Consider the following 13993-nt stretch of genomic DNA (forward strand, 5'->3'; position numbering starts at 1 on the left):
ATTTTTGTTCTTCTTTTTCTAGTTCTGTTAGGTGTAGTTTGAGATTACTTATTTGAGATTTTTCTTATTTGTTGAGGTACGCCTATATTATTGCTATAAATTTCCCTCTTAGTACCCCTTTTGCTGCATCCCATGAGAGTTGGTATGTTGTGTCTTCATTTTCATTTGTCGCCAATATTTTTTTATTTATTCTTTGATATCCTCATTGATCCCACAGTTGCTCAGTAGTATGTTGTTAGTCTCCATATATTTGTGACTTTCCCAGCTTTTTTCTTGTGGTTCATTTCTAGTTTCATACCATTGTGATCAGAAAGTTGTTTGATATGATTTCAATCTTTAATTTATTGAGTCTTGCTTTGTTTCCCAACATGTGATCTATCTTTGAGAATGTTCCATGTGCACCCAAGAAGAATATGTATTGTGCTGTTTTTGGATGGAGTGTTCTATATATCTATTAAGTCCATCTGGCCTTGTATTTCATTTAAGGTCACTGTTTCCTTGTTGACTTTCTGTCTGGATGATCTGTCCATTGATGTCAGTGGGGTGTTAAGATCTCCTACTATTATTGTGTTGCTGTAGATTTCTCCTTTTAGGTCTGTTAATAGTTGCTTTATATACTTCGGTGCTCCTGTGTTAGGTACATGTATGTTAATAAGTCTTATGTCTTCTTGTTGGAATGTCGCTTTTATCATTATGTAATGCACATATTTGTCTCTTGTTTTTTTTTTTATTTTGAAGTTTGTTTTATCTGATATTAATTACATGTACACCTGCTTTCTCTTCTTTGCCATTTGCTTGGAGTATCATCTTCCATCCCTTCACTCTGAGCCTATGTTTGTCCTTAGAGCTGAGATGTGTTTCCTGGAGGTTGCACATTATTGGGTCTTGTTTTATAATCCATCCAGGCACTCTGTGTCTTTTGATTTGAGAATTCAATCCATTTACATTTAGAGAGATTATTGGTATATGAGGGCTTAATACTGCCATTTTATCTTTTGTTTTCCAATTGTTCTATATTTCCATTGTTCTATATTTCTTTTTCCTTGTGTTTTTGTCTACCATTTCAGTTTGGTGGTTTTCTGTGATGCTTTTCTCAATTTTCTCTTTGTTTATGCTTTGTGACTCTGCTCTGATTTTTTGTTTTGTGGTTACCATGAGGTTCATATAAGAGATCCCATAGATGAAATAGTCTCTTTTCTGATAACCTCTTATCTCCACTAGCCTATGCAGGCTCTGTCCCTTTCCCCTTCCCATTCTATGTTTTTTTTTTTCACATATTCTTCCTTTTTTTGTGTTGTGAGTTTATGAGCTAATTGTATTAGCTATAGTTATTTTTGATGCTTTATTTCCCTTTATATTTTATGTTATAATTAAGTGTTTACTCACCTATTCTGATACAGAGCAGTAATTTTCTGATTCTGTTTATCTATTTATCTCATTCTTAAGGTTTTGCAAAATTTTGCTTTTTGGTTTCAGATAGGAAGGCTCCTTTCAACATTTTTTTGTAAAGCAGGTCTAGTGGCAATGAACTCCCTTAGCTTTTGTCTGTCTGGGAAAGCTTTTATTTCTCCATCATTTCTGAAGGATAATTTCATTGGATAGAGTATTTTTGGTTGATAGTTTGTAACTTTCAGGATTTTGAATATATCATTCCATCTCTCCTAGCCTGCAGGGTTTCTGCTGGGAAACCTGCTGAAAGACTGATGGAGGTTTCTTTGTAAGTTATTTTTGTGTCTCTTGCTGCCCTTAATATTTTTTCTTTATCATTGACTTTTGACAGTTTTACTATTATCTGCCTTGGAGAAGGTCTTTTTGCATTGAGGTAATTAGGAGTTCTATTATTTTCATGTACTTGCATGTCCATTCCTTGTCCAGGTTTGGGAAGTTCTCAGCTATTACTTCTTTGAATAAGCTCTCTACTTCTTTCTCTCTCTTCTCCTTCTGGGATACCTACAATGCTTATGTTACTTTTCCTGAGTTGGATATTTCTCAAAGAATTTCCTCATTTTTCTTATATCTTACTTCCCTCTCCTCCTCCCCCTGACTCATTTAGGTTTCTATCCTTGAGCTCACTAATTCTCTCTTCCACATGGTATGGTCTATTTTTAATGCTTTCTACATTATTTTTCATCTCACTTATTGTGTTCTTCATCTCCAGAATTTCTGGTTTTTTTTTTTTTTTTTTTTTTTTTTTTTAGAGTTTCAATATCCTTGGTGAAGTTCTCCTTCTGTTCACTTCATTCCTGAGCTCATTGAACTGTCTTTCTGAGTATTCTTGTAGCTCACTGAGTTTCTTTATGACAGCTATTGTGAAGTCTTTGTCAGATTGTAATCTTCTGTGACTTCAAATTCAGTTTTGGGAGAGCTGTCCTTCTCCTTCTGTTTTGCAATGTTATTGTAGTTCCTCTTGGTGTTTAGTGAATTGATCTTCTGCTGGCACATTTGTGGTAGTAACCACCTTTCTTATTTGGGTATGGCTTTTGTTACTTTGGTTCTGTGCTGCTTCTGGTTGTATTTGAGAGCCTACACTTTCTTGTCTCCATTGCCTCTGCCATGGGTGTGTCAGTGCCTCCTTGTGCTGCTTGTGCCTCTGGGGCTGCTGGTGCCTTTGCTTTAACCTCAAGTGTCACCACTGCAGTTGCCAGGTTGTGAGCACTTCTACTGCTTCCAGGGTCTCCTTGGTCCTGTGTTCCTCCACTGGCTCTCCATGGGCTGGGATTCTGCTGCACCTTGCACCACCTGTGCCATTGTTCCTGGGTGTCTGGGAGTGCTGGCTGTACTGCAGCCAGGGGTGCTGGGTTCATGGGTGTCACTGTCACTGCCAGGGGCCAAGGTATTTGGGAAACTGTGCTCAGCCCCTGCTGTTGGTGGAGCTGGTGTTAGAGATGCTGCCACTGGGGGCTGGGTCACCAGTTCTGCTGTGGTTCCTGAAGCCTCTGGTCACAGGTTCCACCTGCCACCACCAGGGGGGAGCAGGGGCTAAGCAGGTCAAGGTTTTTGTTGTTGCTTGCTGTGCAGCCTCTGGTCTTTAGTGCTAGCTGGTGTGTTTTTAAAACTCAGGTCAGAGTGCCCCATCCCAGCTGAGGAAATCTGAGTTTTATATACTATCTCCACTGCTGGAAGGACCTGGCCACTGCTGCAGCAGGGGGAGGGGGCATGCATGTTGGATCTACTGGTAGATGGGTAGGGATCAAACCTGCCCTCTCTGTGCCTCTGCCAGGACTGCTCAGCAGTGCACAGTCTAATTCCTCAGGGAGAAGGGCAGGGAGTACTCTGATCTTTTTTCTTACAGGCATGCAGGCTAGTGTGGGGATCCATGCCCTGGATTGCTGCTGCCAGGGGAGGGGGAGGGGGTTGCTCCCCTAGTTCCACTACCTCCTGGCGGTCCAGTCCACCCACCTTCAGTTGTATAGAAGCCTGGATCTCTTATGTGTCCTGTTGTGCTGTATAGAGAATCCTCTGTAGGTCAATGGATGTCCAACTAGTTGTAACTTAGAGGGGAGAGACAAAGGGAAAAACTCCACCGTGATGCTGACATCTATTACTATTTAAAATGAAAATTAAAACAAAAGACCATTTTCATCTTCCAGGATGGTAGAGATTAACTAGTTCAGTAATACACAATAACGGCCACAATGTCCACAATCACTCAACTCCCCTACATTATAGACAAGAATATAAATTTGACAGTTTCATTAGAGGACGACTTTACTTACTAAAATGATAAATATTCATACATTTTGATTCAATAATCTCAAAGAATCTGTCTTTGTTCATTATAGCATGGTTTATATTACCAAAAGACCTAAGTAACTATTAGTAGATGTCTAGTTTAGTAAATGATCGTACCACCACATAAGAGAAACTTACATGGCCATAAAAAGAAAGAAAAAAAGGGGCATCTCTGCATAAGCTCATCTCTAAGTCACATTATTAGGGGAAAAAATAATTGCAGAACAGTGTTTATGGTATGCTGAGATTACTGTAAAAACTAAGCTGTGAATATGAGGATGAATATACACACACATATGCACATATTTACAAACACATATATGCTTGTAAATGCATACACTTTTCCAGAAAAATACACAAGAAAGGGAACTAGATGCTTCTGGAGAGAGATTAGAGGATTGGAAACTGAAGTCAGAGAAAGACTTTTTTTTGCTTGCATACACTATGTACTGCTTGAAATTTTGTATTTTGTGGTTTTATTTTGGTCAAGATTACATCACTTTTTTGTTGTTGTTGTTGTTGAGGAAGATTCACCCTGGTGAATCTGTGCCAACTTCTAACATCTGTGCCAATCTTCCTCTATTTTGTATGTAGGTCGCCACCACAGCATGGTCACTGACGAGTGATGTATGTCCGCACCAGGGAACCCAACGCAGGCCGCCAAAGCAGAGCATGCCGAATTTAACCACTAGGCCACGGTCCTGCCCCAAGAGTATATTACTTTTTTATAAAGAGTTAATTGAAAGGAAGAAGAGAAATAATAAGAGACCAGCAAAAAGCCCCAGCCAAATGAAGCTGTCCTCCATTTCCCTATCCCAGATAGATTTGGCCTGACTAGACTAGATTATGGCAAGGAGGATGTATGTGTGTGTGCACATGCACATGTGTGTTTGTTTGTGGTCTGTGTTCAAGTTTCATGATTACTAAATCTAGTGAAAATTTAAAATTAAAATAATCTTGCTTTCTCACCCATTTAGCATTGGATCATCTTTTACTTGAAATTATTAATTGACCCAACAGCTATCAGCTAAGTGCCTCCTCACTTCCCAGCACAGTTTGATGCTGTGGGAAGTACCACAGAGGAGAGAAGAGTAATACCTTCCTTCACATTACATATAACAACAAAAGAAACAAGAAAAACTCAAATACAAGAGCTTAGTGATTACCTGAGTCAATTCTGTTTCAAGCCTCTTAAAATGGCTTTTTTGAGATGTTACAGTATCACCAGGAAGTCAGCAGGGGGCACTTCAGACACATCCGTGCTGAGTCCAGCTCAGCTCATTTTTAGCCTAGGGCTTTGATGTTTTGTCTGAAGTTATCTCAAAATGTGAAGCCCTCAGGGAAAAACATTTGCAGTCTTGCATATTTAAGTAATTAACTAGGTCTCATAGAAAGTCTCCTTTGATTTCCTTCATGGACTTAAGTTTTGGGGGGTCTTTTGGTTTTATTTTAGAAACGGAAAGAAAACCTACCTATAAATGAACATAGATTATAAATCCAGTGTGTTATTTGTGGGATATTGTTTTTAGGTTTTGTGAGCTGTCCTCTATGAAAGGCCTACATCCTTCTCCCCTTCAGCCTGTTGCAGTTTGTCTGTGACAGCATGTGTCTCTCTGGTGTGTTCTGACATGTCTCCCTCACCATAAACCCTTGTTCAAGGACATGTCATTGTAATTCATTGGGGTTTTTTTATTATTATTATTATTATTCTCTTTTTTAAAATTATCTTTTATTTCTCTTCTTAATTTTATTTAGACAATCGTTTTTTTTTTGTTTTTTGTTTTTTTTTGTGAGGAATATCAGCCCTGAGCTAACATCCTATGCCAGTCCTCCTCTTTTTGCTGAGGAAGACTGCCCCTGAGTTAACATCCATGCCCATCTTCCTCTACTTTATATGGGACGCCACCACAGCATGGCTTGACAAGCTGTGCATCTGGGATCTGAACCTGCGAACCCCGGGCCACCAAAGTGGATTGAGTGCACGTAACCGCTGTGTCACCAGGCCAGGTCCTATTTAGACAATCTTTTAATGCAGATATTAAAATATGATTTCTTTATTTCTCTTTGTTTTTTGTTTTGTTTTTGGGAGAGGGGAGGGAATGAATATCCCCAACTAAAGGAAATTAAAATCCTTAAAATGTATCTGGATTATTTAATACCACACTTTTACCATCTGAAGCAATTCTTTCCACACCCCACATTTCCTTCACCCTCAAAGCAAAGAAAGTCAGCCTGATCCCTGTATTCATACCTGGTGGAGGAAGGCAATAGTAGCAAATTGGCTAAATATAATATTTATTTGTACTTCAACTTTATAGAACACAACACTCAACTTTACCAATGGAGAGCTATATTCTGTCTAAATTTAATCTGCCCTTGAATTGCTACTTGGAACTTCTTGAGCATAGCATTGGTAGGTAATGAATAAAATACCAGCATCTCCACTTGTCAGCTGCTGGGTAGGAGAGCTCCAGCATCAGGCACCAGATCCCAGACCTTTAACTTCAACCTCATTGTCACCCTCACTGTCACTCACCATCTCTGTTCAGAGGCAGCTTGTGCTCCTCCCTGCCTACAATTTACTGCTGGGATATGGGTGGATAGCGGCGAAAAAGTCTTTTATGGCAATTTTTAGTATACACCTTTGTTTTGTTTTTTTCTTATCAAAAGTCAATAGATTTTTAAATACTTTTTATATTTATGATTTCGTATTTGTAAATTTTATTTGTATTAGCCATGCTTTCTTTTCTGCATTAAATGTAATTTTTGTGATGGAGACCAGATCCACTTCAGTACTGATGCTCTTCTAGAGCCCACTTAGACATTTCATCATATTTTAATTTAGCAAAAAAGCCACAAAATAAAATGTGCCTTAAACTACACATCTACAAAAACATCTGTTTCCCAGTCTTTTCTGGTTTGAAATTACAGTAACATTAAAATATAACATATCAAATACATTTTCCTTCTTTCTTGGGATCGCCAAAGGAAAAAATGCTTTATGATATGTGGTTACTGTTATTTAGTTTTCCTTGAGTTTCATCTTCCCTCATCTGTACAACAGGAATATTATTAAGTTTGGGGTGTTTTTGTAATGATTAAATGCAGAAAGTGTTGAAAAATGTCCAGTGTGTGCAAATAGCAGGCCTTAATTCAAAATGATAGATAGATGATAGATAGATAGATAGATAGATAGATGATAGATAGATAGGTAGGTAGGTAGGTAGATTGATCGATCGATCGATCGATCGATCGAACTTCCCTACATGTGGAGTTTTGGAGTTTCTGGTCATCTCTTCAGGTATGCCCATTTAACTTTTTACTTACATCATACTAAATTTACACCAGGAGCAAGTGTCCTGCCAAAAGAGCGCTGGGTTGTTAAATATTTATAAAAGGCTTAGCTTCTTTTAATGTGAAGCTTCTTAGGACTGTTGCAAAGGGAAGGTCAATTATGGAAAAAGTCATGCCTCAAGCTATCAGTGATCAAACAGCGTTGCTGAAGTTTGGACCAGGCACTTTGCGAACGCACACGCAGTCAGGACTTGGAGATCCTGTGAGTCTCTGCAGGAGAGCACAGGCAGCTGATCACTCTGAGAGCAGCCAATCAGGAGAGCGCACTGCCATCACACCCACTTGCCACTTGTCTCTGGGATTGGAGGCAACTTGTCTGCTTTTCTATCAGGCTAAGCTGCTACGAGTTAATTCTTCCTGGAAATCTCTGCAACTCTAATGACATGCAGTGTAACAGGACAAGCCACTACAAAACGGGTTTCAAATGAAAAAAAAAAGAATTACTCTAACTTTTGATTGCTTTGGTTTTGTTATGTGTTAACCTGAGGAATCATTTTAAACATACGTTATGCACATCAAACACCCCTTGAGCAATCAACGTAAAATCTTCTTGCAGTTCCCTGGGAGGCACAGAAGTGCAGGTTTGTTTGGTTGTCTTAGTAAATGATATTTATGTGTAAAACTAGGCTGCATAAGTATTCTATACAAGATAGTAGGCACTTTTGTTTGTCATCTATGTTTTGAGCACATGCAATGCAATTGTACTCATCTTGTGTCATTTTTTAAAATTAGAATTTACTATATAATTTTTGGGAGACTGCCACGTTGTAGTTACTCATCCCCTGCATGGTCTGCTCTACCACTTCTAAAGTTTTTCTGAGGGGGTTAATTCTTGGCAAGTTTTAAAATTCTTCTACATGCTATGTAAGATACAATGAATGTGCACAATGTATTTAATAATTGCAATACAAGACTATATATTGTGTTGTGGCATATAATGCACCAACTTAAAGACAGAACTCTATTCTACAGAATAACAGACTTTGAATTATTTGGGTATTAACAGGTGTATTTCATTTTTGAGAAAAACTTAAAATGTGAGCCTAGTTTAAATTGTATGGCTTTTCAGTCTCCTAACATACAAATGTAGATTGTGTGTGTGAGAGATAGAGAAAGAGAGAGGGAAGGATGAGGAGAAGGAAGCATTAAAGATATTCAGAGAAATAATCCAATAAATCAAAAGATTTATGAGCCTGTTCTCAGATGTAAATTGGAGAGTATAGAGTTAATTGTCCTCCTTGGCTAATGTAAATCTTTTATGTTTAAAAAGATAATTTGAAAGCATTCTGAGGATTTGGGCAAAAAAATGCAATATCCAATGTGATTTCATTATTCTTATTATTATTCTACTTGCATACCTCAATACATGTTTTTAATAGCTTTATTAAGATATAACTTACACACCATAAAGTTAACCATTTAAAGTGTATTTTAGTATATTTATCCAGTTGTACAACCATCACCATAACCTAATTTTAGAACATTTTCATCACCATCCCCCCATAACTTCTCCATTCTCCTCCTTCTCTATTCTCTAGCTCCAGGCAACCACTAATCTACTTTCTGTCTCTGAGATTTGCCAATTTGTGGATATTTTATATATATGGAATCATACAATATGTCTTTTGTGACTGGCTTCTTTCACTTAGCATAACAATATAGTTTTAGATTATTTGACCTCAATATTCTGCCTCTGAGGATAAAATGTTATCCCTACATTCCTTGATGTGTTTTAGGATTGGGTATAATTTGCACAAGGCAAAAATTAGGAATTAGAGCAAGAAGGCTTTTCTCCACCGAATCCGCTAATCCACGGGCCAGTGTTAAACACCAGATTGTGCGAGCACAATCTGAACAACAGTGTCTGCCTGTGGCCCTGAAAGTGACATTGTCTAGGAGAATGTGGGGGAAAAATAACACTGCAAGTTACAAACAGGATCTATCACATAGGAATGGGTTTAAGTATTGACCAAATGTAGTTTAACAGCTTAACTTGCCCTCCTCAGAAAACTGGTGATTGCAGAGTATTTAACAGAATTCCATATAAACCTGTGTTTGGTGCTTGTACAGGGGGATTCAGAGAGCCAGACCCCTTAAGAAAAGCAAATAGGAAGTTCACAGAGAAAGCAAATTTTCCCTTGTGCCCTTTCCCCCTCTTCTCTCTGGCAGGATTAATCGGAATTACAGTTTGCTCAAATATTTGGAAGTGAATTTAGGGCCCTCCCCTCAACTTATGATTTTATAGCCAATAGGTGATGAGGTTTATTTGCATATTTCCAGTCACATAAGCAGCTGTGCTGTGGAAACAGTGTCAGACTCAATTCCTCCTCCTCCTCCTCTGAGGAAACCTGCCACTTCTAGCAGCTCTGCCCTCCCCTTTGAAGAGCGACTTGCCCCACGCCGGAGCGCGGCTCCAGCCCGCTCCTGCCTCGGGCTCAGCCGGTTCATCAGTCAGTCTGTCCACGCTCCCGACGGTGTTGTGTAGCTCCTACAGCAGGACGTGCCCCGAGATGGAGAGCAAAGCACTGCTCCTGGTGGCTCTGGGCGTGTGGCTCCAGAGTCTGATCGCCTCCCGCGGAGGGGTGGCCGCCGCCGACAGTAAGTTTTGCGCGCAGACTCCTCTCCATCTGCAGACTCTGCTCAGTGGCAACCTCCACAGGTTGTGAGGATGGGAAGGACGACGTCGGTAGGGGTTGCGGATGCTCATCGAAGAGTCTCTTAGCCCGAGCGCCGGCCCCCAGAAAGGTCACTGGGGTGGGTTTCCGGAGCGGCAGGGAGAGAATTCTCCCTCCGATCTCTCTGGGGCGGTTCCCAGTTCCCGCTTTTTCTCTCCCGCGGTTCCCACGCTCTGCCCTCCACTCTAGCTGAGGCCGAGTTCCCGGGCGCCGGGGCTCAGCTGGGAAGGGCGGGACGAGGGAGGAGAGAGGGAGGGCTCAGTTGGCGGTGACCCGCAGTAACCTCCCCACTCGGAGAAAGCAGGGGGGAAAGGCTGGAATGAAAGGCACGCGGGCCAAGGTGACCCTGACTTGGCCGCGGCTCAGCCTCCGCCTGTGGGAACTCTGGCAGAGAGAGCTCCTTCTCCTGGAGAAGCCGGCCCGGGGCGGGGGGAAGGCATCATCCGCGTCTTAGAAGCACAGGACACACTCGCTCTCCGCGTCGAAGTCGGGGTGGGGAACGAGGGACGCGTGGTGCAGAGTCCTGGGGACGCAGGATCCTGCACGCGCTCGGGCGCCGGGGAAGCTCTCCAAGCTTCCACTCTTGCACGCTCGGCTTTTCTTCGCGCCCAGAAAACCTAGCGAAGGATTGACCCTTCTGAAAACGTGGCACAGCGACCAGCAGTCTTCTGTCGCTGACTTGAGGACTGCCAGGTTTGCACTTGGCCGCCCTCACTGCCCTCTGAGCTGAACCACGCCTTCCGGCCGCCCAGCCCCACGTGCGGTCGCGAGCACGTGGGCCTTGTGGGCGCCGTGGGGAGGCCGCGGACTGAACCCCAGTGACTGCCGGGCCCCACCGGCTCGCCAGGGTTCAGACCTTCGAGGCCAGAGTGAATTTCTTTATTGCAAGGAAGACGAGCGTCCAGGCTCAGACCTGTCCACAATAGAGGCATCCTGCGTAACGTGAACATTCGCTCAGCTAACACACAACAGCAACTAAAAAGGCAACTGAAGCAAGTCATAAGGTGGAATTGCACTTAGGGCGCAGTCGCTTGGATGTGCTTTCAGGGGCCAAGTTCTCAGTGATTCTAGTTATGGTCGAGTTTGCCCAAGACGTTGCAGCTGAGAGTTTCTTTTATTTCAGTACTGACTTGTGAAAGAACAGTTTTGTTAGGTTAAAAAAAATATTGATTCCATCAAAGCTGAACTGGGTAAAAAGACAAATATCTTTTCTCTTAGATCAGTTTGAGAATACTGGAGGTTCAATTAGAGAGTCTGAAACGTCTTACGTAGTGGCATGGTCCCCTCAATAGTGTGTAACACTGTCCAAGAAGAGGGTAGAAACAGGCTACGAATTCTTATTTCAGAAAGTACACCACAGGACAATGTTACCTTTACCATAAAACACACACAAATATGTGTCATCCACGGTTTAAGTTTTTGCTAGGCTCTCTTAGAGAGTCACGACCTTCAATGCCTGGGCTCATCAGTGTCACCTCTCTGGTTTAGCTGCCTCAAATCTAAATGAGGAGTTTGGACCAAACTGAAAGTTCTCTTAGGCCCCTCCAATTCTTACTCTTTGATTTAAATGGACCCTTAAGTGATTAACGAATTAAATTGGATTAATTAATGAATTAAATTGGATTTTAAGCTTTTCCTTGTTGTAAATGTATTCAAGGAGGAAACATTTTTAAGTAGACTTGAAATTAATCCCTCTCATCTTTCCCTCCCACTCGCACTTCACCCCTACTCCCCCCTTATAGCATGCCTCTCTCATCACTGCGACTTTCTGCCCCTTTTCTCCTCCAAATGCATTCATCTAGGAATGTAAGAATTTCAGAGCAGAAAGGCACAATTGTGAGGGAATGGTAAGCAGCTCCTCCTCTGGGCTCTGACTTATTCATTCTCCATTTCTTTCTAAGAAGAACATAAGGATATAAGGCACTGCCCTCAGGCTCTTTGTTCTTGGAGCCACCACAGTCTCTGCATGGCCTCATTAGGAAACTTGAAGAGCTAGAAGAGGAGCATGAGTCAGTGCCCAGTAGCTGCAGTTCCATTTGACTGGCCGCAGTGAATTTCCAGGCTAACATCTGAGTTATATATAATGAGTGATGACAGCAAAATAGCAGATACCATTTGTGAATGGAGCAGAGCTCAGCAAGAGAATGATTGATTAATAGCTGTATTGAAAGGTGGGAGTCAAGCACTGGGGAACAGTTACAATGGAAAATTGTCACTTTCTTTCAGGCAGTGTATTTTTAGCTCAGCCCTCCTTTTTCGCTTTATTCTGGGAGGAGAAATTGGGCTATATAGTGTCGGGGAAGACAGAGAATCCCCCTCAACCCTTTCCCTTAAGGTTCTTATGGCTGGCCAAATAATTAAAAGACAGGTTAGCAGGAGAAAATAATACCAAGTTTAATAATGTGGATACATGGGAGAAACCAGGGAAACTGAGTTTCTCAACAAAATGGCAGAGATTCTCATGTTAAATGTTATCTTCAGCTAAAGACAAAGGAGGATGTTGGGGGAGGTAATGGTTTGGAATTTCAGAGGGGAAGAAGACAATTTACATGGAGAGGGAAACGTAAATGTTTGTCAGACAGTTCTTTATAGGGCCACCCGTAGAGAATGTGTCCGAGAGACAGAAATCACAGTAATCAAGAGTATGTAGATTTAAGTCCTCCCCTTCCATACTGATAACAGTTTCTACAGATAAGGCCATCTCCCCCTCTTCCCAGTACACAGAGGGAGATACCTTTACAAATGTAAGTATTTGGTAAACAGAACTTTGAAAAGAATGGGCTTAGCGAGGACCCTGCCAGTCTGTCCATACCCAGAGTTAAATTCCTTTAGGTAGTTAGTGGGGGAGGTCTAATGTCCATCAGAGAAAATAGTCAAGGTAAAGAGACATATTTCAGGGTGGCCAATTTTTGATCTCCCACAATAGTATACTGCCTCTATGTTTAGAAACATTTTTTTCTATAAAAATGAAACTGTTAGGTAAGTCAAGAGCATTGTCTAAATTGAAATATGTGAAAGGACCAATCAATTCAGTCATATAGCAAAATATTCAACTTGTTTTTTGTCATTCTGCAAAAGCTGCCTGAGCCAATAACTATGGCCATCAGTCTCAGAGAGGAGATAAATTACTGATGAAGTCTCTTAGGAGTGTGTTTGTGTGCGTGTGAGAGAGAGAGGGAAAGAGAGGAAGCGAGAGAGAAAGAGAGGGACGGAGGGAGGGAGAGAGGAAGGAAGTAGAAACTTCAAAGAGAATTGCATTATAATTGAGCTCTTGTACCTCATGTCTTCATATAAATGTTAATCGTATTCATCTGATGACTGTGAACTGCCTTTAGAGTATATTTCCTGGGATGCTCAATGCTTCTCCTTTTCTAGCTACAATTATGTACTCTCCATAAATTTACCTTTAAAGTGCTTTGATTTCTCAGGCTAATTTCATCTCTGTGAGTTATTACTCACATTAAGATAAGTTCCTTGTCTTCACACACTTAGATTTTTAGCTATTTATTTAGGAATAAAGATTACATAGTCGAGAAATCCATTAACGTGTAACTTGCCTGGTGCCCCAAAATCTTGTCTTAGTGTTTAATAAGGATATGTCCAATGGGGCCAGGTTGGCGTGGTGGTTCTTGATAAGCCAAATTCAAGGTAAAAATCCTTTAGAAGGAATACATCTTAGGCACTTTTTTTTTCATTATTATAAGGTGGCTTTAATTTCTAAGGGCAGTGGGTAAAAGATCCATATCCCCTTAAAAGGGTAAGTGCAGAGTCACTAACAATGGAGTCAAATGAGTTCATCCTCAAGCCAGGAGCAATCTCAGTGTATACTGGGACACATAAAGGTACTGACTGACCCACAGTCAGGTCCATCTATCTCCCCGTCTCTACATGGCTAAGTCACTCGTGTGAGGGCTGATAGAGGTTCGGGAAGCACATTCATCTTTAGGATGCTGAGACATCCTTGAGGGGTTGCAAACACCAGAAGTGTGAAAATTCCCATCAGAACGCCAAAGAGAAGGAAAGACTATGCACCAATAACATGTATGATTTCAGATATAGAACTGACATAGAATTGAAAACATCATAGCATATAGAGTGGTACTCTTATCCTGTCAAAGGCTTCATTATGCTTTCTGTAACTTAAAATGAAAAATAATTTTCTTTAAAAATGAAATAAAAGTCTCCAAATACAAATTTGCTTGAGAATGTGTGAATTTCCTGTTATTTTTTCT

General features: G+C 41.1%; 1 protein-coding gene across 2 annotated transcripts in view; it reads left to right on the top strand.

Moving 5' to 3' along the window:
* The first annotated feature begins 9376 nt into the window (after nucleotides 1-9376).
* The window catches only part of LPL (lipoprotein lipase), a 30654-nt gene continuing 26037 nt past the window's right edge, over nucleotides 9377-13993 (top strand). For both annotated transcript variants that reach the window (XM_087437262.1, XM_087437261.1), the window contains exon 1: nucleotides 9377-9684. In XM_087437262.1, coding sequence (XP_087293388.1) covers nucleotides 9597-9684 — 88 coding nt within the window. In that variant the 5' untranslated portion in view covers nucleotides 9377-9596. The remainder of the gene's footprint in view (nucleotides 9685-13993) is intronic.

The sequence above is a fragment of the Ceratotherium simum genome, chromosome 12, assembly GCF_057802395.1.
Source record: "Ceratotherium simum simum isolate JZ-2026a chromosome 12, ASM5780239v1, whole genome shotgun sequence".
Lineage (NCBI taxonomy): Eukaryota > Metazoa > Chordata > Mammalia > Perissodactyla > Rhinocerotidae > Ceratotherium > Ceratotherium simum.